Source organism: Felis catus, chromosome B3 (assembly GCF_018350175.1).
Source record: "Felis catus isolate Fca126 chromosome B3, F.catus_Fca126_mat1.0, whole genome shotgun sequence".
In the NCBI taxonomy this organism is placed as follows: Eukaryota; Metazoa; Chordata; class Mammalia; order Carnivora; family Felidae; genus Felis; species Felis catus.
The window spans coordinates 70,801,385-70,828,914 of NC_058373.1; the positions used below are offsets into that span (position 1 = coordinate 70,801,385).

General features: G+C 35.3%; 2 protein-coding genes across 3 annotated transcripts in view; both read right to left on the minus strand.

Moving 5' to 3' along the window:
- The window catches only part of LOC101086399 (olfactory receptor 4K2-like), a 66,963-nt gene extending 47,141 nt beyond the window's left edge, over positions 1–19,822 (minus strand). Inside the window, exons 1-2 of one of the 2 annotated variants that reach the window (XM_023256233.2) lie at positions 19,786–19,822; positions 15,986–16,077 (exon numbers count right to left, since the gene is read on the minus strand). The gene's annotated coding sequence lies outside the window, so the exon portion shown is untranslated. The remainder of the gene's footprint in view (positions 1–15,985; positions 16,078–19,785) is intronic. The other variant, XM_045059612.1, reaches the window with a different exon arrangement.
- Positions 15,109–22,996, minus strand: LOC101099051 (olfactory receptor 4M1). The gene is made up of 3 exons (XM_023256234.2): positions 22,874–22,996; positions 19,786–19,896; positions 15,109–16,077 (listed from the first exon to the last, which is right to left on the minus strand). Exons 2-3 carry the CDS (start codon positions 19,805–19,807, stop codon positions 15,110–15,112), a joined length of 990 nt encoding a protein of 329 aa, XP_023112002.2. The 5' UTR covers positions 19,808–19,896; positions 22,874–22,996; the 3' UTR covers position 15,109.
- Positions 22,997–27,530: the final 4,534 nt, after the last annotated feature.

The window sequence follows — 27,530 nt, forward strand, 5'->3', positions numbered from 1 at the left end:
TATATCACATTCTTTGATGTTCTACTTTTAAAAGTGTTTTAAAAATGTTATTGGTATGAAAACAATAATGGTAGAATTTCTATATATATATTATTATATCACATTCTTTGATGTTCTACTTTTAAAAGTGTTATAGTTTATATAGAATCATGATATAATTGAATATAAAATATACAAATAAAATATAGATGTTGCTTGCGCATGTTCAAAATGGTTTTTTATTGAAATGAAAAATTTTAAAAGCTTGAAGATATTTGAACAAGAACAAACTACTGGTGATTTAAAACAATATTTCACATGCTTTCAGTTACATGGCACACTTGTTTTTAAATTGTTGTGAAATATAGAGTGTAGAGAAGAGGGCAAGAAGGGTCCACTAAGTTTATGTAAGAGGGGAGAGTATGAAAGAGAGAAAGAAAAAAAGAAAAGCAATAAAGTCCCAAGTCAAGAAACCAAAGGAGATTTTTACAATGGCACATCTATTCAAAACATCAAAATACCTGCATTTTGTATGTCTAAACCTAAATAGATTAATTAGTAACTGATATTTCCATGTATAGTCTAAGTTGGGAATTATGAAATAGGTACTTTACATCAAAAGGCACATATATGCACACACATAGTTTCCTAAGCAAAACTGAAGTACAAAAATTTACAAATGGCGCCATCCAAATCAGCTTTTCTGTTTCCATCTTTTCTTTTCTTTTCTTTTCTTTTCTTTTCTTTTCTTTTCTTTTCTTTTCTTTTCTTTTTTCTTTTCTTTTCTTTTCTTCCTTTCCCACCCCTCTCCTCTCTTTTCCTTTCCTTTTTCTTCTCTCTCTCCTTCCTTCCTTCCTTCCTTCCTTTAGCATTCACTGGCTTCAATATTTATAATTCCTTTTGTGCATAAAATCTGCTGTTAGAAAAATTAATCAGGAATCCCTCTATACTTAATTCTAAGTAGTGTGAATCTTGCACAGTATTATACAGTGGTTATTTCATAGTCTTTCAAACAGTGATTCTGTCTTTAAGACATAGAAGAAATCTTTAAGCTCCTGTAAGGTTAAGAGCTACAGGCTCTTCCACTGTATGTTGTGTTTTATTTCCTATCATAGACTTCTGTTCTATGAATCCTTTAACAGATGGGATTCATTACCATCTAACATCCCTCACTTCTCTCAGTTAATATATGATGTGTGAAATTAAGACCCAATATTAACATTCCCAAGACAATTGGTACTTTAATAAAAGTTTGTATATCTCCAATAAAGTAATTTTAAATATGAGGAAGAACTAAAGCTATATTAACAGATAAAAGGTGTTGTACTAACAGATAAAAGGTGTTGCTGTATTGTTGAATTCAGACTTCACATATTAGTCTATTTCTACTATAATTCTGACCATTACATTCCATGACAGCAAATGCACCACCTGAAGAATTATAATAGCTTTCCATTTATTCCTTCTTTCTATACTTCGTAAATATGAAGACAAAAAGATTTACCTCTCTAGCAATCCAACACTACACTCACACAACAGCAATCACCTCTTAATGGAAGGAACAATTACTGATTATTCCTGCCTTTGTTCTTAAGTATCTCTTCTCACAGAGGAGGCTCTTACATTTTGAAATACACAGCCAATTTGTGATGAAATGGAGAATGTACTTTGGGAATTTAAAGGCTAACAAAGCTATAGAATGCTTTCAATGGGAATTATTAGAATGCCAACAAGATGTAATCAAAGTTTAGACTAAAGAGCCGTTAGGTACAAATATTCAAATACACTCAGTTAAAGAGACACTGTGTCACTGCTGGGATTTAAAAATCAACATTCCAGCAGTGACAGAGACAATGGAATGTCAAGCATGTTTATTAGGTCTCAGTGAGTAGAAAGCCACAGGAAATTGTTTTATATTTTACACTGCAATTCAAAAAAAGAAAAATAGTATAATTGCTAGGAAATCATAGCTACATCAAGAAACAATTAATGTGGTCAATTAGGTAAATATATTAGATTCAACATATTTCTGGTGACAAAAAATAGGCAAAGACAAAATAAATGATGCTTACAAAGAGTCCTTTGGACTTTCCATGGAAAGAGAGGATGTCCTCCAAACAGACCGTATTATGCCCTTGGTATTTGTTGTTTTCATTTTAGACACAATTGTCTCCTATGCTCTGCTGAAGCAATAATGAGGAACTATTTCCTTTTCAAATATATATTATTAGTTTATTATTATTAAACTAAATAATAAGAATCATGTAGTAGAAGGTAACAAAATTTAAATTTTAGATTTGATTTTGTTTTAAAGAGAAAGATTTTTCAAACTCCTAAAAAATCAAAATGCTAAACATAAAATGTTTCTCTAAAAAATGCAATGCATAGGGGCACCCGGGTGTTTCAGTCAATTGAATGTCTGACTTCAACTCAGGTCATGATCTCATGGTTCATGGGTTCAAGCCCCGCATTTGGCTCTGTGCTGACAGTTCAGAGCCTGGAGCCTGCTTCAGATTCTGTGTCTCCCTTTGTCTTTCTGCCCTTCCCCTGTTGCGTTCTGTCTCTCTCAAAAATAAACATTGAAAAAAATTTAATATAATGCATAATCAAAGACATTTCATTCTCATACAATAATATTAGGGGACTTTAACACCCCAGTTACATCAATGGACAGATCATCCAAACAAAATCAACAAGGAAACAGTAGCTTTGAATGGCACACTGCACCAGTTGGATTTAGCAGACATATTCAGAACATTCCATCCTAAAACAGCAGAATACACATTCTTTTCAAGTGTACACAGAACATTCTCTAGAACAGATCCCATATTGGGTCACAAAACAAGTCGGAACAAATTCAAAAAAATCAAAGTCATACCATACATCTTTCCTGACCAAAACACTATAAAACTAGAAATCAACCACAAGAGAAAATCTGGGAAGACCACAAATACATGGAGCTTAAATAACATGCTGCTTAACAATGGGTCAACCACAAAATCAAGGAAGAAATAAAAAATTATATGGAAACAAAGGAAAATGAAAACACAATGATCCAAAATCTTTGGCAGGCAACAAAAGTGGTTTTAAGAGGGAAGTCAGAAAGCAAGAAAACCTCCGGAAGCAAGAAAAATATCAAACTAACCTTACACCTAAAGGAGCTAGAAAAAGAACAAGGAAAACCCAAACCCATCAAAAGAAAGGCAATAATAAAAATTAGAGCAGAAGGGCGCCTAGGTGGCTCAGTTGGTTAAGCATCCTGATTTCAGCTCAGGTCCTGATCTCAGGGTTTGTGAGATGGAGCTGCACTGACAACATGGAGCCTGCTCGAGATTCTCTCTTTCCCCTCTCTCTGCCCTTCCCCCCTTTCTCTCTCTCTCTCTCTCTCTCTCTCTCTCTCTCTCTGAAAATAAATAAATAAATATTAAAAATAAATAGAGCAGAAATAAATGATTTATAAACTAAAACAACAATGGAACAGATCAATGAAATCAGGAGGTGGTTCTTTGAAAAGACCAACAAAATTGATAAAGCAAAATTGATAAGCTGGACTCATCAACAGAGAGAGAGAGAGAGAGAGAGAGAGAGAGAGAGAGAGAGAGAGAGAGAGAAAGTTTGCAGTCTTAGCCAAATAAATAAAATCACTAGTGAAGAGGAGAAGTAACAACAAACACCAAGAAATACAAAGGATTATAACAGAATATTATGACAACCTATGTGCCAACAGATTGGACAACTTAGAAGAAACAGATAAATTCTTAAAAACATATAACATGCCAAAACCAAAGTAGGAAGAAATAGAAAATTTGAACAGACCAATTACCAGCAATGAAATTTAATCAGTAATCAAAAAATAAAAATGCAGGACAAGAAGGCTTCACAGACAATTTCTACCAAAAAGTTAAAGAAGAGTTAATACCTATTCCTCTCAAACTATTCCAATAATATAAGAGGAAAGAAAACTTCCAAATTCATTCTATGAAGCCAGTATCACCCTGACACCAAAACCAGATAAAGACACCACAAAGAAACAAACCATAGAACAGTATCTCATAAATATAGATGCAAAAATCCTCAGCAAAATATTAGCAAACAGAATCCAGCAATACATTTTAAAAAATCATGCACAACTATCAAGTGGGATTTATTCCTGGGATGCAAGGGCGTTTAATATTCACAAAACAATCAACATGACAGAGCACATCAACAAGAGAAAAGATAAAAACTGTATGATTGTTTCAATGCAGAAAAAGCATTTGACATAGTACCACATCAATTCATGGTAAAAACCCTCCGCAAGGTAGGTCTAAAGAGAACATACCCCAATATAATAAAGGCCATGTGTAAAAAACCCATAGCTAACATCACAGTCAATGGAGAAAAACTGAGAGAGCTCTTTCTAAGGTCAAGAACAGGACGGATGTCTACTCTCACCACTTTTATTCAACATAGTAAAAGAAGTCTTACCCACAACAATCAGACAACAGAAAGAATTAAAAGGTGTCAAAAGTGATAAGGAAGAAGTAAAACTTTCAGTATCTGCAGCTGACGTGATACTATGTATAAAAGCCAGAAGACTCCATCAAAACCTACTAGAACTGATAATAAACTCAGTAAGGTTGCAGGATACAAAATCCATGTACAGAAACCTGTTGCATTCCTATGCACTAATAATGAAGTGGCAGAGAATGAAATTAGGAAAACAATCCTATTTACAATTGCACCAAAACCAAGAAAATATCTAGAAATGAACTTACCCAAAGAGGTGAAAAATCTGTACACTGAAAATTATAAAACACTACTGAAAGTCAAGATGACCCAAAGAAATGGAAAGACTTTTTATGCTCCTAGGCTGAAAGAGTAAATATTGTTAAAATGTCCATACTACCCAGAGCAATATACAGATTTAGTGCAATCACTATCAAAATACCAATAGCATTTTTCACAAACTAGAACAATCCTAAAATTTGAGTGGATCCACAAAAGACTTCAAATAGCCAAAGCAATCTTGCAAAAGAAAAACCAAACTTGAAATATCACAATTCCAGATTTCAGTTATACTACCAAATGGTAGTAATTAAAACACTACGGTAGAGGCATAAAAATAGACATATAAATCAATGGAATAAAATAGAAAACCCAGAAATAAACCTATAATTATGTGGTCAATTAATCTTCTACAAAGAAATGAATACACAAAGGGAAAAAGACAGTCTTCAACAAATGGTGCTGGGAAAACTGGACAGCTACATGCCAGAGAATGACACCGGACCACTTTCTTACACCATACACAAATTAGATTCAAAATGGATTAAAGACCTACATGTGATACCTGAAACTACAAAACTCCTAGAAGAAATCATAAGGAGTAATTTCTTTGATATGTGCTACAGAAACATTTTTCTAGATATGTCTCCTCAGGTAAGTGAAACAAAAGCAAAAATGAACCATTTGGGACTTCATCAAAATTAAAAAGCTTTTGTGCAGTAAAGGAAACTGAACAAAACAAAAAGGCAACCTGATGAATAGAAGATATTTTCAAATGATATATCTGATAAGGGGCTAATATTCAAAATATAAAAAGAACTTATACAACTTCACATAAAAAACTTTTTTTAATTAAATAATGGATGGAGAACCTGAGACGTACAGATGGCCAATAGACACATGAAAAGACGTTCAACAACTCTAAACATCAGGAAAATGCAAATCAAAACCACAATGAGATATCATCTCATACCCACCAGAATGACTAAAATCAAAAACACAAGAAACAACTGGTATTGGCAAGGATGTGGGAAAACAGGAACCCTCTTGTACTGTTGGAAGGAATGCAAATTGGTGCAGACACTGTGGAAAACAGTATGAAGCTTACTCAAAAAGTTAAAAACAGAACTACCCCATGATCCAGTAATCACAGTACCAGGTATTTATCCAAAAAATACAGAAATGCTAATTAAAAGGGGTAAATGTGCCTCTATGTTTATTGCATCATTATTTATAATAGCTGGACTATGGAAGCAGCCCAAGTGTTCAACTGATGAATGAAGATGATGTGATATGCACGTGCGCTCATTGAATACCATTCAATCATAAAAAAGAATGAAATATTGCCATTTGCAACAACATGGATAGATCTAGAGAGTATAATTCTAAGCGAAATAAGTCGGAGAAGGAAAAATACTATGATTTCACTCATATGTGGAATTTAAGAAACAAAACAAATTAAAGGGAAAAAATGAGAGAGAGAGACAGACTGTAAACTAAAGAGAACAAACGGATGGTTACCAGGGGTAACCTGGTAGAGGAGGGGTGAAATAGGTGTTAGGGATTAAGGAGAGCACTTTAATGAAAATAATAATAAAATAACAAAAGGAGAGGAAAATAAAAACATTTCACTCTAATTTACATCCAGCTCACCAAAGAGAAGGGGGAAGACTGTCAAATGGAAAGAATAGAGGAAGAGATACATGATATTATAATAATATAAACAGGAAGGGGAAATTAAAAACAAGAACAATTACAAAAACTATATTAAGAAAATAGGAAATGAACATGAAAAGACAGACACGGAAATGCATATTTTGTAAAACCTTATATACAAAAAACTCGACAGTAAAAGAAAGTTATTTTTTTAAAAAATGACACAAACAGCCTTGGTGTTTGTGGCTCTCCTCTGTGGCCAAGGCGCCACCTGCAGTGTGCCCTGAGACCAGCTCCTTCACAGGCTGCAGGTGCCCCTGCATGGGGGCCAGGGGGAGCTGGGGCTCCGCCCTCCTCTGCCCTGGAAGTCATGGACCTCCTTGCCTCCCCTGTGCCACCACTGCTTTGTGTGGGGGACATGGCAAAGCACAGGGAGGAGAGGCCCTGCTTGCAGCCCACCCCAGCCCCTAAGTCAACATCCCTGGGCAGCGGCACCATGACCTGAAAGAACAGATCTGTCAGGCAAGAGCTGCTGTAATGCATTATGATAAGGCCATTAAGAAGTGGGTGCCAGCCGGTAGCTCCACAGGGTTCAGCAGAGTTTATACATATCATCCTACAGGCAATGACACGCTCAGAATGGTGGGCAAGAAAATTCAGGACCATCAGCATTGCAGTGTGGGGGGTAACCTAGTGATATAAAGATGAAGGAAACAACTATATGGATTGGAAAGGAAGAAACAAAGCTGACCTTATTCAGTGACAACACAATTGTCTACATTAAAAACCTCAAGAGTATCTGCAGTTAAAATATTAGATTAAGCCTGTTGAGCATGTTTACTGGGTAGAAGATCAATTTATAAAAAGCAGTAGCTTTTTTGTATAACTAGCAATAAACAATTTGAAAATACAGTTGACCCTGGAATAACCTGGGGGTTAGGGGAACCACCTCCCATGCAGTTGATTCTCCATATATAACTTTTAACTACCCCAAATTTTAACTATTAATAGCCAACTGTTGACTGGAAGCCTTACCAATAAACATAAATAGTTGATGAACACATGTTTTGTATGTTATGTGTATTATGCATTATATTCTGACAAGAAAGTAAGCTAGAGAAAAGAAAATGTTATTAAAAAGATCGTAAGAAAGAGAACATAGACTTACAGTACTGTACTGTGTCAAAAAAATGTCCATGTAGAAGTGAACTTGGTTTAAACCTGTGTTGTTTGAGGATCAACAGTATAATATTAGAAAGATATTGCTTAATTTTTTGAGGAACCTCCACACTGTTTTCCAGAGTGGCTGCACCAGTTTGCATTCCTACCAACAGTGCAAGAGGGTTCCCATTTCTCCATATCCTTTCAACAATAGCCAAATTATGGAAAGAGCCTAAATGTCCATCAACTGATGAATGGATAAAGAAATTGTGGTTTATATACACAATGGAGTACTACGTGGCAATGAGAAAGAATGAAACATGGCCTTTTGTAGCAACGTGGATGGAACTGGAGTGTGTTATGCTAAGTGAAATAAGTCATACAGAGAAAGACAGATACCATGTTTTCACTCTTAGGTGTATGCTGAGAAACTTAACGGAAGACCATGGGGGAGGGGAAGGAAAAAAAAAAGGGAGGGAGCTAAACCGTAAGAGACTCTTAAAAACTGAGAACAATCTGAGGATTGAGGAGGGTACCTGTTGGGATGAGCACTGGGTGTTGTATGGAAACCAATTTGACAATAAATTTCATATTTAAAAAAAAGATATTGCTTAAAGTAGCAACAATGTATCTAAGAATAAATCTAATAAATTGGTTGTCTTTCAAAAAATAAACAAGAAAAGAAACGAACAATGAAATATGGGGAGAAAACTCATCTTGGAGAATGTTACAGTCTATTGCCACCAAAGACTTAAAATGTGTGGGTTTTTTTTTTTCATAACTATACATAAACAGGGACCTTGTCTTCTAATGTTTGCCATGGCACTTAAAATTAACCTGATGATCTAAACTAGTTTTCAGAATGGAGACTTCTTATTTCTGCTGGGAAAAATTTATCATTTTAGACAATCTTAGAAACTAAAATCATGAGCTAGTTGGCATTATAGTGTCAGCAATGTAGCACTGAAGGAGGCAAAAAAAAAAAAAAAGTTCCTGGGAATTTGACATTCAAATGCATGGAGAAGACAATAAACAAACACACCAGAAAGGAAACATCTGACTGTGATGAGTGTTGGGTAGAAATATAACCAAGTGATATGCTGGAAAGAGTCAGGGAAGAGGCTGCTGTGCTAGGTGAGCTAGCCAGGGAAAGTCTTGCTGGACAGCTGGCATTTCAACAGATATCTGAATGTCTGGAATAATCCCACTATGTGGATATCTGAAGAGCTGATAGAAGGCCATGAAGAAGGAAGACAATGATGCACTAAGCAGCAGAAAGGAAGAGAAAGAAAGAGAAAGGCCACTATGACAAGAGAGTAGTGGCCAAATGGAATTTTTAAAAAGTGTTAGGCAAGATAGAGAGGAAGGGCCAGATATGGATCAAATGCCAATTGGTCATCATTTCATTTGAGATGTTATAAACGGTGAGTGACAATATCTGATTTACATTTTTTAAAGATTATTCTGATACTGGTAAAGAATGGGTTTTAGAAGCCTAGAGTAGAAGCAAGGAGACCAGTTAGGGAGCATTTGAAGTACTGTAGACAAGAGATGGTGATAGGCTAGGCTAGGAGGTAGAACAAGAGATGGATGCTTAACCAACAGAGCCACTCAGGTTAAGTGTTGGACTCTTGATTTTGGCTCAGGTCATGATCTCACAGTTGTGAAATGGAGCCCCAAGTGGGGCTCAGTGCTGGGCATGGAGCCTGCTTAAGATTCTCTCTCCTTCTCCCTCTGCCCCTCCCCCAACCCTCACCTCTCATTAATTAATTAATTAATTAATTAAAACCTACAAAAGTTTTTCCTCTGCAGGTTAACATCAGACTTCTTTCAATAGCAACATAGAAAGTTGTTTTATTTTATTTTAATTTTTTAAATGTCTATTTATTTTTGAAAGAGAGAGAGACAGAGCATGAGCAGGGGAGAGGCAGAGAGCGAGGGAGACACAGAATCCGAAGCAGGCTCCAGGTTCTGAGCTGAGTGCACAGAACCTGACATGGGGCTTGAACTCATGAACCAGGAGATCATGACCTGAACCGAAGTTGGACGCTCAACCAACTGAGCCACACAGGTGCCCCAGAAAATTGTTGTTTTTTTAAGTGAAGCAATATTTTCAAAAACTTAAAGTATACAAGGATTTTATATAGTCTAAGCTATCTTTAAAGTCTCAAGACAGTTTTAAACATGCATTAACCCAGAAATTTATATTCATGCATTTTCCCTGTGTAATATTAAGGACAAATTTCTTCCAACCAAGAGAACAGTGAGGAGTCTTCAGCAAACAGATAAAACAGGATAGCAGTATCCTTCTGACCAGAGAGGGGAAAACAATGGGACTAAAGGGCATATAGCACACCACAAAGATAATGCTAATACCTTTACTTATAAAGGGTGATAGGGTGTGCCTGGGTTTATATTATTATAATTTCTACGCTCATCATATCCTTTAATAGATAATAAGACTCCATAAATCAGAAAAAAAAGAAGTCCTATAACAAAATCCTATTTAGGAGATTAAAAATAAGAGAGTTTATAGTAATTGCTTCATATGTCATCTCTAGAAGTCAAAGTCTATTATTAAAGCTGTAATTAAAGGGGCGCCTGGGTGGCGCAGTCAGTTAAGCGTCTGACTTCAGCCAGGTCACGATCTCGCACTCCGTGAGTTCGAGCCCTGCGTCAGGCTCTGGGCTGATGGCTCAGAGCCTGGAGCTTGTTTCCAATTCTGTGTCTCCCTCTCTCTCTGCCCCTCCCCCGTTCATGCTCTGTCTCTCTCTGTCCCAAAAATAAATAAATGTTGAAAAAAAAGTTTTTTTTTTAAAAAAAGCTGTAATTAAATAACTGAAGTATAAGCAATAGAAAGGTAAAATTAAGAATGATAAAACTTTTCATCACTACAATCTGGGTTGAAGAAGAGGAAAGAAAGGTTTATACTAATTTTATCTTTGCTCATAATATGGATCTATTGGTATTATTAAAAATTCCAGAAATTATTTTATTATATGATATAAAGACAAATCCTGGAAAAGTGATGTGGCCATCAGCCATATGTGACTATTGAGCACTTGAAATGTGGCTATAAGCTGAGGAAATGAAATTTTAAATTTTGTTAGTTAAAATTTTTAAAGTCATATGTAGCCCATGTATTGCATAGCACAATTCTAGGATAATACATGAACTTTAACTAATTTAACTTTATATTCTTTCTAATTTATTTGTTATTTTTCATTTTAACCTTGTTTTTTCAGTGTTCTGGAGTGTCACCCAAACCTGCAACAGGCCTTATGTAAGTGAGAAGTAAACTTCTGATGTGTAAAACCAATGATCTTTCTTTCTGTGGCATAACCTATTAAGTCTGATAGTCACCCAGAGTTAAAGTAAACCAGTATCCTCACCATCTTCCTGAAAAATACAAAGACTACTACATTTAACTCCAATCACACAACTCTTACGTAAATGCTATTTCCATAAACTTTAGTTCTTACTTTTTCTAAACTTCAGAAGTTTGTTTGTTGCTGTTGGTAGTTAAATACAGAAGTTTGTTTAGATTTACCACATACTTGCCATTCTTTTTCTGTCATCTCAAACCTCCCAGCTGGGATCATTTCCTTATTTCAAGCATATCCTACAAAATTCCTCTTAATTTTTTTTTCTTCCTAAGGATGTTTTTATTTTATTCTCACAGAGTTGATGATTATTTTGTCTCTGAACATTGAATATAACTCATCGTTTTACATTTTTGCTGTTAAAGCAGTCTGTTGTTAAGGACCTTTCCCTTGAGGGTAATTCCTGCTTTTCTATTCAGATACTTTCAACATCTGCTCAGTTGTCTTTATGGATTTTATGATGTGTCTCACATTGTCTCTTCAAAATTGCCTCTGCCACATTTTGTCTACCCTCTTCTCTGGAAACTCTGAACTTTTATTCAGTTCTCAATGTCTCTTACCCTTTCTTTCATCCTTTTTATCCCATTTGGCTTCTGCCCTGCAATGTTGGTAGTTTACTCAACTCTATATTCTAGATTACTATTTCTTCTCTGAATGTGTCTAATTTGCATTCAGATGCATCTATGGAGTTTTTTAACTGAATCTAAGTTCTCTTTTTCATATAATTTTCCTATTTGTTTTTATAGTGTACTCCTTTTTCACATTTCCAACCCTTTTTCTATTTCTCAAAGAATACTCAATATATTCAATTTATATTCTGTAGTGTTTTTTTTTTCTGCTTTTCTGTTGTTCTTCTGGCTCTCACTCACAGAGCCTTGCTTTCTTGTGTGCTCATGATGTCAAATTGTAAACTCTTATTTCTTATATGTAGAATACTTTAAAAGTCTTGGGATAATGGCAGCATACTCCATATGGTATTTGTCTTTCCTTCTATCATGAGGCATTACAACTCTGGAACCAGAAACTGTAAATAAAATTATCAACTAGCAGTGATTCAGACTACTCAGTAGTATAAACTCAAACTCAAAAAATATGTGTGATCTCACTTATAGTTCATAATTCTTTTTTCTCTTTTTCGCATTTTGGGTGGTGGTTTTTTTTAAAACTTTATTTCACCACTACCCTGAGAATATATCCTTTGAGATCTCAGCTTGTTGTGGAATATTTCCTTGTGTGAGCCCAGGGCTTTGTCTCCTATCCATCTCTGTCCCTACCACACAAACTCTGGCCTTAAAAACAGAACACAAGTTTTCACAATAAAAGATGGTTTTTATTTACCATTTATTTCTCTGGGTTCCCAATTTCATTTGATTTCCAGATTCTCAATATTCTATGCTGTCATTTTTTTTTTGCTAGCTAATCAAAGGATTTCAAAACAATGTTTATCCATCATGTGTATTCATTTTTAGTGACAGGTTCAGTAAAGCTCTCTAATGTGCCACAGACAGAAATAGAATGCAGCTTTATCATTTCTGCATTACAAGGCATGTGGCATTTCATACTGTTTGATCATGCAAATCACATTAGTTTCAGTCTTAGATATAGTGTAATATATTTAATATTCAGTACCCATACTTCTGTCCTAGCTCCTCGATCTTCATGACTGATTGAAGTTTATTCTGATAGTTTCTTCAAGAATTTCTTGAAAACCACATTCCCAGAATTTTGTTTAATGCTTAAACCTGATGGTAGTCATAGCCTTTTAAATTAAATGCCAGTTTTGCTAGGTATAAAATCTGAGTTTTACACTTACTTGTCTGAAGACTTTTTTCCACCTCACCTTCACTTAATGTTAGTTTATTGTGTTTTGTAGCAATGCAGGCAGGTGAACTGGCCTGCTTCCAATTGAGCTGGTTGGGTGAAACTTCACAAACTTTGTTAAACAACAACCCCAATCCCTGGGGAAAAAAAGACTGCCAATAATGTTTGTTTTTCTACTTACAAGTTCTTATATTTTTTAATTTTTAATGAACCTATTCTATTAATTAAAAAAACAGAAGACCTTTATTTTTGTTTGGATAATAGAGATGTTTTTACCAGCTGTAACAGTAAAGTCCATCTTATTAATATTGAGATACCGTTAATATTTTCTTTACACTGCTATGTTTGATATCTTTTCTTCTTATTCCTAGCTTCAATATTTTCAGCAAATATCCTTCAGTAGTAGCAGTATAATAGTGTTTGAAGAGCATATTGAGTCAGTAGTCTTTTCCCCAAAAACATTCATTCTACCTAAATGAAGAATAAGTGACCAAATGAATACAAGTCTGTCGGGTTCAGATAGAGAGAAATAACAGTAAGGAAATATAAAATCTAGATACATAAATTATTTTTTATTGTGTATGTATGTATCTTTTGTGTGTTAGATGGTTTCTTCATGCCCTGTTGTAAAATATTAGAGACGTCTACTATTTTATTCATTTCCAGGCAATGAGAAGTCAACTTATAATTCAGGAATCACAAATTCCATCAGTATATTTGGGTTCTTAGAAGAGAAGTCCCTGTCGTTTTGAAAATGAAAGAGGGTCATCATAGAGAAAACTTCCCACAGCAAAGAATGAACTTTTTGCACCATTATTCTATCCTGTGTACCTGAGGTTTTCATCATTTTCATTGTTCATTTATCTATTTTCATTCCTAAAGCTAGTCATATACTATTATCAAAGAAAATATAAGACTAAAGCTCACAACAAATAATATGCTCTTTTATGGAGAGAACCCTAGTTTTGAAATTGAAAAGTTAATTTAAGTAAATAAATTTATATGAACTCAAATATTCTTTTATATTCTGAAGCACAGTCAATAATTGGGTTCTTAGTGTCAGCAATAGTAAATTGATCTCTAATAAATAAATCACTAAAAGATTATTAAAACCAATACATCTAGGTCTCTTCCATATGTACTAATGAAAAAAAAATGGGTTAATGGGAAAGAACTCTGAATTATACGGCTAACAAAAGCAGCACCCTACTAAACTAATTTAACATGAGAAGAAAAATTAGCAAATACAGAAAACACACAAAAATGGCAAAGGAGATAATAACCTTTTAAAAATCACACAGCTAGATGTCTGTTCATTCTAGTCAGCCTAGAATCCCTTTCCTCCAAGTCTGCTTTCACACTGGAGGATGTAAGTAGAGACTGGCTATAAGAAGCACTACTTGGCAGGAGACTTCCGCTGGAAAGAGAGGGGTCTCACAGTCTCACATAGTAACAAACTCTGCTATGAATTCATAAAAATTGCTGTAGGCTGTGATGACAAAATCTTGAGTCTGTCACCAATACTGTTGAGTGGTTGCCACATGAAATAGGACTTAAAACAGCTTGTGTAAATGAATCCTCAGTTTCCATCATGAATTCTTGGAGTAGGAAAAGATAAAGTACAAAATAATCTGTTTTTGAGTCCCAGGAAGGTGGATTACCAAACACCATCCCACTGGGCTAGGACTGAACCATGGGAACAATATTTAATTTGGTCACTTGAAGCTACTCATATTCATATGCTAGCCACTTACTTCTTCATATTCATAGACAACATGTCTCCCAGGTCTTATTTATTTTATTATTTCTCAACAAACATTCTCCTCACAGCCAAAGCCCCTTCAGAATACTCATTCAATAAACAATTAGTGAAAATGTGTTTAGCAGACCATCACTATATGTTTTTTTTAATTTTGTTTTAATCTTTATTTCCTTTTGAGAGAGAGAGACAGAGACAGAGCATGAGCAGGGAAGAGGCAGAGAGAGTGGGAGACACAGAACCTGGAGCAAGTTCCAGGCTCTGAGCTGTCAGCACAGAACCTGATGCGGGGTTCAAACTCATTGCGAGATCATGACCTGAGCCGAAATCAGATGCTTAACCAACTGAGCCACCAGGTGCCCCTACACCATCATTATATCTTAATTTCTAATGGTGATCTGCTGTAAGTTTCATGGAGGGTGTGAGTAAACTTATTATCTTATTTTCTTTGTTTTTTCAGTGAATTGAGGGAAAAAATCTGGTAGGAATTTAAGAACTCAGATGAAAAGCAGTATTATTACCACTGCAAATGCTTCCTACTTTAGGACGATGACCTTCAGAAAGATTCTAGAATATGCCACTTTCACTTCTCTTTACATAAAATATATCTGTTGACCAACTTCCTCATGGCTGTCTTTACTTCCTTATTTCGCAAGGTATAGATAATGGGATTAAGTAAAGGGAATATCACAGTATGGAACACTGACACCACTTTATCTAGGGAAAAAGAGTCAAATGGGCGAGCATAAATGTAGATGGATGGCCCAAACATAAATACCACAATGGTGATGTGGGAATAGCAGGTGGACATGGCCCGGCTGGTACTCTCATCTGAGCCTGAATGTTTCTTAAGCATGGCCAGGAGGAAGGCGTAGGACATTAAGAGAGCAATGAAACATACCACAGAGATCAGACCACTGCTAAAAATCATCACTAATTCCTCCGGGAAGGTATTGGCACAGGCAATCCGGATAACCTGCGTGATGTCACAGAAGTAACTGTCTAACTCATTGGGCCCACAGAACGGAAGTCGAACAATGAGAGCCACTTGTATTATAGAATGAATAAAGCCCCCCAACCAGGAGAGAACCACCAGGATGCTGCAGAGACGTCGATTCATGATAGTAGCATAGTGGAGAGGACGGCAGATAGCAGCATAGCGGTCAAACGCCATTACTGTGAGCAGGAACATCTCTGAGGCTCCAACAAAGTGCAAGAAAAAGAGCTGTGCAATGCACCCACCAAAGGAAATTCTCTTCCTTTCCACAAAGAAGTCTATGAGCATTTTAGGGGCTGTGATGGAGGAGTACCAAATGTCAAGGAAGGCCAGATTAGCCAACAGGAAATACATGGGTGAGGTCAAATGAGGGTCAAGCCTGATTGTGCAAATAATAAGAATATTTCCTGGAAGGATGAACAAATAGAAGGATAGAAATATAACAAATAGGACTAGTTGTACCTCTCGAGTCTGGGATAGGCCAGTGAGAACAAACTCTGTCACTCTTGTGTAATTTGCAGGTTCCATTTCTTCACTTTTTAAAAATAATGTGGCTATAAAAAAAATAAAGAAATTGCAATTACTCCAAATGGCATTATTTTACTGCTTTTGAAATCATCAGATTGGCCTCTGTCACTAAGAGACTGTATTAGGATACATCTGATTGTCCCATTTGATGTCTGATAAGCCAAAATAGGGGAAAAGTAAGTGATGACCTGAAAATTAGAAACACTGAAATCATATGAAGTGTGTCACATATCAGAAACCAAAATCCCAATCTATTAATGTTATTAATTTCTATTTTTTGTGAAACTCGGCAGTGCACTAATTCTTTCCCCATGCATCTACCTTAGTAAGAAATATATGCAGCTACTTATAAGATAAGCCAAATTGTAGACTGGTAATAAGAAAAACAGCTGTTATTTCTAGATTTTTTTGTCGTTGTTGAGAAATATAGCCAACTTGGAAACTTGCTTGTCTAATATCGGGTACACTGATCTGGCAGTATTTTCTTTTTAATCTTTCAAAAAGATCCCAGGGCTTCATGTGTAATGAATGGACATTTCTTCTTTAACCAAAGCCTATACAGCTTAATCCTTGGTAATAGGTAAGTAGCCACAATATACAACAATGCAGGGCCATAGATGATAATTCTTTGGGCTGCGATCAGATCTCATTTCTGCACTGACCATGCATTTTATTCACTGCCCCAGGAAGGTAGGAAAAAGATATAGAGATCTAAGAAATGGGTTTGCTTACTACCCAAGCTGACTCATTCTGCCATTTTAAGATGACAGTGGGAATAAGATTATTGTTAAAATTTTGCTCAAGGCCTAGTCTTGAACCTACTACTATTAGATAAAACAAAACCCATTGAATAAAAATAATATAATCATTCACTTTACCAAATATGCTTTCTCTTTTAGGTAATATAAACACTGCCCATCAAAGTAAGTATTTCTTATAGCCAACAAACAATATGAAAGAGTTGCTTCTGTTCTACTGATGTGCTGTTTTATAATATTGCCTCTCCTCAGGAGGTAAGCATAGAAAAACAAAGTTAAGATTCTATAAAACCAAGTGGATGAAACAGCATCCAGGCAATAAAGATTATGTATACTATTGACTGAAGTAATCCAGTGTTTCTTCCTTCGAAGCTACCCACTCAATTTGTGCATAATTTTAATGACCATAGACATATGACTTTCAGAACTAATATGCTATAAAAGCAAGAAAATAATGCTAAAGAAGGATGGTTCACTATAAGCCAACACATGAGAAAATACCAGTATTTGCCAGCAATCTGACACAAAAGGAAGAAAACAAAAACACTGAGAAAGTTCAGCATTGTGGGACTTTTTAGCAAAAGGATAAATATACCCACTCATGAATAGCCCAAGGTGAGCCTTAATGAGTTAATTAATCACGTTTAGTAAGACAGTGAAATTTAAAATTCAGTTTGGAAAAATTTTAATCAAAAAAAAGATAATGCTGCCAATTTTCAATCCTCAACTTTCTTAAAAGCATGGTTATCCAGATTGACATATTTCCTAGGAATCCAGAAAGCAATGGTTTTACTATATTTACCTAGAGAGGGTGCCTGATAGCCTCCATAAAACATTACACATGATATTGAAAGCTCTATCCCAAAACATATAGCTTCTGTGTCACTTCTATAAATAACCCATTTGTTTATTCAACAACTATTTAGAGGATATCTACTATGTCTTAACTGCTGAGAATACAACAATGAACAAGAAGACTTGGTTTCTGACTCACTTAAACTTCCATTTTAGAAGATTGACAGAAAACTAATTAGTAAACAAGCAATAAGTAAATAAATGAATGATAAATAATCAAAACAAATAATTACCACTATTGATAAGAGACAAGAGTGAAGTAAAAAAGGGATTATGATAGAAAATAAATGGTAGTGGCACATGGTGGTGATGGTGATGGCTTTTTTAGAAGAGCATCTTTGAACTAGTGGCATTTCAACCAATTGAAAGCAAGAGAAAAAGCATTCTAGGAATAGGGAAGAGCAAATGCAAAGGCCTTGTGATAGGGAAGGGTTTCTAGGAGCTATAGAAGATCTGCAACTTACTGAAGCACAAAAACAGAATGGAGATAGCCAAAGGACCAAGTATTGTGTCTTATAAGAAGAAAATTATATTTTAATAGCTTCCAATATATTTTAGAATAAAATCTAAAGAATAACTTAACAAGATTTGTGATTTAGAAATATTACCCTTGCCTCTTTGCAAATAAATTGAAGTAGGATTAGGTGTGGGTTAACCTACAGATACAGCAACAGCTACTAAGAGAAACGAAGTGTTTTCTTTAGAAAATACTTAGGAGATCCAATTGGCAGGATTTAATGTTGAATTGTATAATGTCATTGTCCCACTACCAAAGTCAGTCAGAATTTGAGCACCATAATGGCAAACTATTAAAAAATGTATCTTTGGGGCGCCTGGGTGGCGCAGTCGGCTAAGCGTCCGACTTCAGCCAGGTCACGATCTTGCGGTCCGTGAGTTCGAGCCCCGCATCGGGCTCTGGGCTGATGGCTCCGAGCCTGGAGCCTGTTTTCGATTCTGTGTCTCCCTCTCTCTCTGCCTCTCTCTCTGCCCCTCCCCCGTTCATGCTCTGTCTCTCTCTGTCCCAAAAATAAATAAACGTTGAAAAAAAATTTTAAAAAAATAATAAAAAAATGTATCTTTAAATCTTCTGTGTCAAAAATGAGGTTCATCCAGCACATTGAGGTTCTTAATAAAATTTGAGTGAATCTGCCATAACTATTTAGGGATGCTCTGTCCACCCCCTAAGAAAAGCTTGGGATTGTGCCAATAGAGCCAGGAGCAAGGAATCATGTCTGTGGAAATTCTGCAGGGAGCGAAGCCACCTATGGAAACTGAGGTAGGGCATTTCCTTCCTAGGCTGCCATTTAGGAAATAACTATTCCAAGCCACTGCTTACTCTTAGAGCAGCTATGTTGCTTGGTCAAGTGGATTTTAATTCATCCTGCCTACACCTATGCCTCCTAAGTTTCTTGATACAAGCCCTCTCTTCTTTTTGTTCTCTTTTAATAAAAATTGTATATATTTAAGGTGTACAACATGGCAATCTGATGTACATATTTATAGTGAAATGAGTCCTATTATCAAGTTAATTAATATAATCTCTTCACACAGGTACCTTTTTTTTTCAGTGACAAGAACACCTAAAAATTACTCTCTCAGCAAATTTTCAGTATTCAGTACAGAATTATTAATGATAGTCATCATTCTGTACATGAGATCTCTAGACTTATTCATTCATTCTGCATAACTGCAAATTTGTTTTTGAGCAACGTCTCTCTATTTTCCCCCACCTCTCTGTCCCTGGTAACAACCATTCTCCTCTCACATGGCTAAAGAAATTACGATATAATAATATATATAATTCTGTCTTTAAAAAAAAAGAGATCTAACATTTACAACAAGAATGAACTTGGAGGATGTTATGCTAAGTGAAATAAGCGAGACAAAGAAATACTGCATGAGTTTACTTATATGTGGATTCTAAAAAAGCCTGCTCCTCTTTTAACAACATCTAGCGAATTCCCATTCTGTGCTTAATCTGTAGGGATAGAGTATCTAGAGGATGACTATGGGAGATACCTAGAAGTACAGACACTCTCCCTACAGGTGAATGAACTGTGAACTCTCCTCAAGGGAAAAAATGCTTTGGGGAAAATTAAGAATCTGTGCAGAACTTCTTACCAACAATGCAGTGTGCATCCATGTATCTAGCCAAGCTCTCAGTAATCACATGAAGAATAGATATCTTGCCAATAGATACCTTGAGGAATTAGGGATGCTATCACATAGATCCTGAAATAGTAAAAGATGAAACGACTCAAGAGATATGCAGTTACCTTCATACAAGAGGCATTTTTAAAACATTAACTATCATCTATGACCACTGTCAATTCTCTTTCCTTAGAAGAAGATGTGAATGAAGAAGCCAGTGTCTTCCAGAGTAAAAGTCACTCATCCTAGCTCCTCCCAAAAACCAAAAACTCACAACCATAAGAACTGCTTTCAGACTCTGCTTCAATAACATCATGTAGAAGGAGTAAGTTGAAACTGAGAGGCTGGGAAAATGGAAGAAAAGGAAATGTATTGAAGGGGGAAAAAGGCTGTAAAAGAAAGAGGAGGTTATTAGTCAGGCATTTCTTCTGACGATGAAAACAGTCCATCTTTATGGGTCACGTTGCTACCAGTGAGTATTCATTTAAATGAAAAAGTAAAACAGTTTTATAAAATAAATAAAAATGTTCATAAATAGGTTCAAGTGATGATTTATTGAAAATTCTTCCCCAGTACTTTCAATTTATTGAAAGTACTTCCCCAAAAGTACTTCAGCCTTCCAAACCCACTGATCATGGACAATGGTGAAGACTATGTAGGAGAGCTTTAGCCTTACTAAGCTAGGGGACCTTGAAAAATGGGGACTAAGGTCAAGTGAGAAAGGGAGGCTATAGGCAAGCACGGCAGGAAGGTACTAGATTTTTAGAAAATAGAGACATGTCGACTTTAATTTTAAAGAGTACTCTACCTCAGTAAGATCCATGTTAAAGCAAATCATTAAGAAAAAAAGATATTTTTAGAATAGTAGGATAAGGAATCACAAAAACAAAGTCATTATTTGAAATCTTTTGTTTTGTCTTTATAACTCTTATATTACATACACATACAGACATATGTATTACATATTCCTTTAATTTCTCCAAAATATTTATAAAGAGGTGAATTTTACACAGTGTAGGATATTTATATGATGCATACTCCAATTTAAAGGGCATCTATAAAGAGCTCTGAACAAGAATTAAGAAACTTGGATTCCCATGACAGCTTAGCCACCAAAATCTGTGTGACCTTAAAAAGGTCATTCAACTTCCCTCTACAGCAGCTTCTTCATAGCAACATGAGGGATTTCAACTAGAATTTTAATGAATAACCTACTGTACAATTCTCTGATTCTATGAAGATAAAATTAAGAACAATGTGGGTGACGATGTGGAGGGATAGTGATTTAATCACCATTGTAGATATACACAGCACATAAAATACATAACTTAAATTCATTTTCCCTATTCCTAAGACATCGAGCTTACCTATCTTATTATGTAAGATAGGGAGGAGGTAAAAGCATCTTCACCACATTCAGGGGTATGTGGAGACCAGCCATCTTGAGTCTCACAAATAAATCAACAGCAGAGAATACTACAATGTAGTAATTATCTAGATTTCCTAGATATTTTGTTGCCCACAATAAACTAGGCAAGAAGAAAGCATTGGGATCTGAGAAGGGCTTATTTCAGTATGAGAGGATCATTTGCTGCTTGTGCATTTCTCTTAAAATAGACAGATATGTAGTGTGAGTGCCTTGGTTCTAATTGCAGCTGACCAGTTACTAACTATGTGATCTTGAACAACTCACTCACTTCTCTTCCTTAATGTGTCCATAAGTGCAATGGAGATAGTAATAGTACCAACTTCATAGTTTTTATTGTAGGGATTAATGAGCTAATGCATGTAAAGCTCAGAAAAATATAGTTCATACTTACTTAAATTACTATTAATGTCATTATTATGATAATGATGATGTTTATATTCCCTTTGCAAAGAATCAAGCTCAATAGAGAAACTATTCTTCTTATATATAATTTCTAAAATATTGCCCTTTAATGTCTATTTGTATTTCTCTATCCCCAACTACTCTCCTTGGATCCAGAAGACTAAATTTGAGAAATAGCTTAGAGAAGAGTTCAAGAACATCTGACTTCTAAACACTACTATCTTCTCCTGTTTTCCCTAGACTCTAATCCTATGTGACTGTTGATAAATCACTATTATTAAGTCCTCTGACTAGTCTCAGAGGCCTTTTTCCATAATGACTGAAATCTGTATGAATGATTTCTAACAAACACCAGAGAAATTTGGGCTTGCATAGTAATGCTCTATTCACATCTATTCACATCAGTTTATATTTTGGCCAAAATGCAACTGAAACTCTACGCCCCTTGAGGACATGAAGCATGTCTCATTTATATATCTATCTAGTGCCTAAGATAGCTTCTGCCCCACTACAGTCACTAAGATGTGGTTATTGAATGAATGAATGAATGAATGAATGAATGAATGAATGAATGAATGAATTTATAAGTGAATAAAATAGATGACTTTATAGGAAAAAATGTCAAATACTTCTAAATCTAAATGTTTTATTAATCCATTTGGTGTTTTATGACTCTGATTCATGATTCTTGATTTTATTTCCTGGAGTCCCCTTTTTTAAGATACCTATTCTGGGGCGCCTGGGTGGCGCAGTCGGTTAAGCGTCCGACTTCAGCCAGGTCACGATCTCGCGGTCCGGGAGTTCGAGCCCTGCGTCAGGCTCTGGGCTGATGGCTCAGAGCCTGGAGCCTGTTTCCGATTCTGTGTCTCCCTCTCTCTCTGCCCCTCCCCCGTTCATGCTCTGTCTCTCTCTGTCCCAAAAATAAATAAACGTTGAAAAAAAAATTAAAAAAAAATAAAAATAAAATAAAATAAAAAAGATACCTATTCTACCCATATTAATTTCAAATGAAAGCCTGCTTTTAAGGGTTTTTTTCTATTTTCACTTACAGAGTTATCATGACTACCAACTCCAGTCCCTTCAAAATGAAACATGTCAGGCCCTATCTCCCCCATATTCACAGAAATCATCCTGAAGAACTATCATAAGTGAGGTTTTTCCTAACTTCATTTCAGGAGTGACAGGATTCAAAATTTTGGAAGGTCCTTTTAATGGTTTGGTACTTACTGAAGATCCATAAGACAGAAAAACCTCCTCTGATTGAGACTGTTTAAGAATGTCTCATCCTGCAAGTATGAGATGATGAAGTCATCTTCTAAATGTCCAGTTCAGAGTTGGGTTTAAAAATACCTGTGGACATGAAACAAAAGAAGAAATAGTTTGTCCACCATGGTTAAGGCCGGCTGTATATGATCACCATGTTTCCCTAACACCTTTCCTTACTAGAAGCTTCTGCTTCTTACCACTATTCTTTGAGTATTTTACATAATCATTCTTATTATTATATCTACCTCATAGTTTCAAAAAATAGAGTGGTTTATGTAAATATTCTAACACCATTATTCCACCTACCAGTTTCTAGTGACAGTCTTGGTGTAGTCAAGGACTATAGAGGGGGTAGAGGTGCCTCTTCCCCCATCCACAACAGAAAGCTTTGTTTCTATATTTTGGTATATATCAGTTCCTTCCCTGATGTAACAATGAGCTAACTAGCATCATGGATTTTGACTAAGAAAATCAATTCTCTGGAGGCCAGGGCCAGCCAGTTAGGAATCAAAACACTGAGGGAATAATTTAAAAGTTGATGTGTTCTTCATCCAAGGAACAGAGAATCACAATATCTGAATTTTCCAGAATAAGTAAGGAAAATGGCTCACTTCCCTAAGTTATAACTACAAAATGTTATGATGTGGGATATGCTCTCTAAACTATGATGTGTAGTTCCAATTCACTTAGAGATGTTGGATCCTTAGGAAAATGGAGATCTATCAAAATCTAATACTGCCTGAATTACTTGAACAGTTTAGTGATGTTTGCAATAAAGATCTTAAGTAATAACTCCTTAAAATCTCTAACTTTTATTCAATGTCTTCTTCACGTGCTTAGCTACTATATGTCAATCATGGTAGTAGGCACCAGGCATATAATGATGAGCAAGAGAGTAACTGTCCCTATTTCCCTAAATCAACCTATAAATGATTGTCCACCTATGAATACACAAACACTTGCCTATACCTCTCATCTAGAAATGTTCTCTGAAAACTTTAGGTAGGTAAGGTAGATGATAGATAGATGGATGGATGGACAGATATATAGATAGATGATAGATAGATGATGATTATGATAGAAAGAGAAAGAAAGAAAGAAAGAAAGAAAGAAAGAAAGAAAGAAAGAAAGAAAGAAAGAAAGAAAGAGAGAGAGAGAGAGAGAGAAAAGAGAGAAAGAAAGAATGAATGAATTTTAGGTTCTATCTCAATTTTATTCTATCAGCTTGATCTCCATCTCTTATCTTTCAGATATTTTTCCTCCTAAAATTATCTTTATATTAAACTGTTTGTAAAGTAAGGATGACTGAGTTACCTTTAGTAAAGTTGCAGGATACAAAGTTAATATGAAGAAATTGGTTTCATTTATGTACACTAATAACAAATACCAGAAAGAGAAGCTTAAAAATTATCCCACTTACAACCATGCCAAAAAGAATAAAATATCTAGAAATAAACTTAACCAAAGCTGTTAAACAACTATACTCTGAAAATTATAAAACACTTATCAAAGAAATTTAAGACAACACAAACAAATGGAAAGATATTCTACACTCATGGATTGGAAGAATTGATGTTAAAATGGCCTTACTATCCAAAGAAATCTACAGATTCAATGCAATCCCTATCAAAATACCAACAGGATTTTTTCACAGAACTAGAAAAAATAATCCTAAAATGTGTATGGAAGCAAAAAAGACCATGAATAGCTAAATAAATCTTGAGAAAGGAAAACAAAGCTAGAAGTATCACAATGCCATATGTAACTATGTACTATAAAGTGACAATAATTAAAAACAGTATGGTACTGGAACAAAAGTAGACACATAGATCAATGGAACAAGATAGAGAGCCCAGAAATAAACTCACATTTATACAATTAATCCATGACAAAGGAGGCAAGAGTGTACAATGAGGAAAAGACTGTCTCTTCAACAAATGGTGCTGGGAAGACTGGACAGGTACATGCATAAGAATGAAACTGGACCACTTTCTTATACCATACATAAAAATAAATTCAATATGGGTAAAAACTTAAATGTGACACCCCAAATCATAAAACTCCTGAAAAGAACATAGGCAGTAATTTCTTTGACATCAGCCACAGCAATATTTTTCAAGATATGTCTCCTCAGGCAAGAGAAACAAAAGCAAAAATAAACTGTTAGGACTACATCAAAATAAAAAGTTTCTACACAGCAAAGGAAACAGCCAATAAAGCATAAAGGCAACCTACTGAATGGAAGACAATATTTACAAATGATATATCCAATAAGGAGTTAATATCCAAAACATATTAAGAAAGAACTTAATACAACTCAACATCAAAAATAATAACAAATAACCCAATTTAAAAATGGGCAGAGGATCTGAATAGACACTTTTCCAAAGATAACAATTGGGCAACAGACACATGAAGAGATGCTCAACATCACTAATCATCAGGGAAATGAAAATCAAAGCCACAATGAGATATCACCTTATACCTGTCAGAGTGGCTAAAATCAAAAAGACAAGAAATAGCAAGTATTGGTAAAGATATGGAGAAAAAGGAAACTTTATGCATTGTTGGTAGAAATGTAAATTGGTGCAACCACTACGGAAAACAACATGGATGTAACAAAAAACTAAAAACAGAAATACCATATGGTCCAGTAATTCTGATACTGATATCTGATACTGGATATCAAAAGGATATATGCACCTGTATATTTATTGCAGTATTATATCCAATAGCTAAGATATGGAAGCAACCCAAGTGCCCACAGATAGATGAATGGATAAAAAAAAAAAGGATGTAGTATATAGCTACAATAGAATACTATTCAGCCATAAAAAAAGAATGAGATCTTGCCATTTGTAACAACATGTATGGATTTAGAGGGTATTATGCTAAGTGAAATAAGACAGGGAAAGACAAATGCCATATGATATTACTTACATGTGGAATCTAAAAAACTAAACAAACAAACAAACAAACAGAAACAGACCCATAAATACAGGGAACAAACTAATTGGTTTCCAAAAGGAAGGAAGTTTTGGGGATTGGCAAAATAAGTTAAAGGGATTGGGAGATACAGGTTTCCAGTTATGGAATATATAAATCACAGGGATAAAAGATACAGCATAGGGAATATAGTTAATGGTATTGTAATAGTGTAAAATGACAGACAATAGCTATGCCAGTGAAGAGCATAGCATAATGTATAGACTTATTGAATCACTATGGTGCAAATGTGAAACTAATGTGACATTGTGTGTCAATCAGATTTCAATTTTAAAGAGAGGGAAACATGGAGGAAACTTAAATACATATTACTAAATGAAAGAAGCCAATCTGAAAGGCTACCTACTGTTTCATTCCAACTATATGACATTCTGGAAAAGGTAAAACTATGGAGTCAGTAAAAAGATCAGTGGTTGCCAGGGCTTGGGGTTTGGGGATTGGGAAAGGGAAAGATGAAAAGGCAGAGCACAGAGGATTTTTAGGGCAGTGAAACTACTCTGTATAATAATCTACTGATGGATACATATCATTATACATTTTTCCAAGCCCACGAAATATGCAACAGTAAGCGTAAATCATAATGTAAACTAGACTTCGGATGATTATGATATGCTCTAACAAATATATCACTCTGTTGGGGAACACTGATAATGAGGGGAGTTATGCATGTGTTGGGGCAGGAAGTATATGAGAAATCCTAGTACCTTTCCTTTAATTTTTCTGTGAACCCAAAAACTGCTCTAGGAAAATTTAGTCTTAATTTTTAAAAAATCAGGAGAAAGAAAATCTCTGTCCTTTCAGGTGTCTGTATCTACTCTCTGCCATTGCCTTCAGGCACAAAGGTATTAACAGCTCTCCTGCTCCTTACCCTTGGTTATATGCTGTCCCATGTGACTCCTCCATATCTACAATTTTATAGACAGTCCCCCTGTGAATTTCTCTTTGTGAATTATCCTATCTTGAGTGTGTCATCAGCTTTCTGATAAGAGTCCTAAATGATACAGTTTTCGATAAATGTGCCCTTAAACCCATCAACTTGCTCCATCCTATTGCCTATACCTTTATAATTAAGATGCTCCATCATCATCTTAAATAATATAAATTCCCACTCTCTCTCTGTTTTCCAAAGCCTCCCTTCCTGGGGCTTCTATCCTTCTGCTTTCATCCATTTCTACTGCCCCCTATGCCTGCTTCACAGCTCTCATCTTAAAAGTGCTTTTGGCCACCCCTGCATTGATTTCTTGAGCCTATCTCCTCTTAGTTGTTTTTCCTGGGACACATCCTCCCATACTTTCAAAGAAAGTGTACTTATAGAGTAAATTTTATAAATCTTTCCATGACTGAAAATGTGTTATTCTACATTCACACCGGATTGATGGTTTTGTTCTATATAGAATTCTTGCCTGAGAATCAGTTTCAGTCACTTTTCCACTGTATTGAAGGGACCAGTGTTGTTATTGAATACTCTAGTGCCTTTTGGATTTTGCATACTTTTTTGTGGCCTGTATTTTTTCCTCTCTCAATAATTTTATGATCTTATCAATCTCTAGGGTAATAAAATTTCATAATAATGTGCCTTAGTTACTGTTTTCTCATCACTAGGGTAGGCACT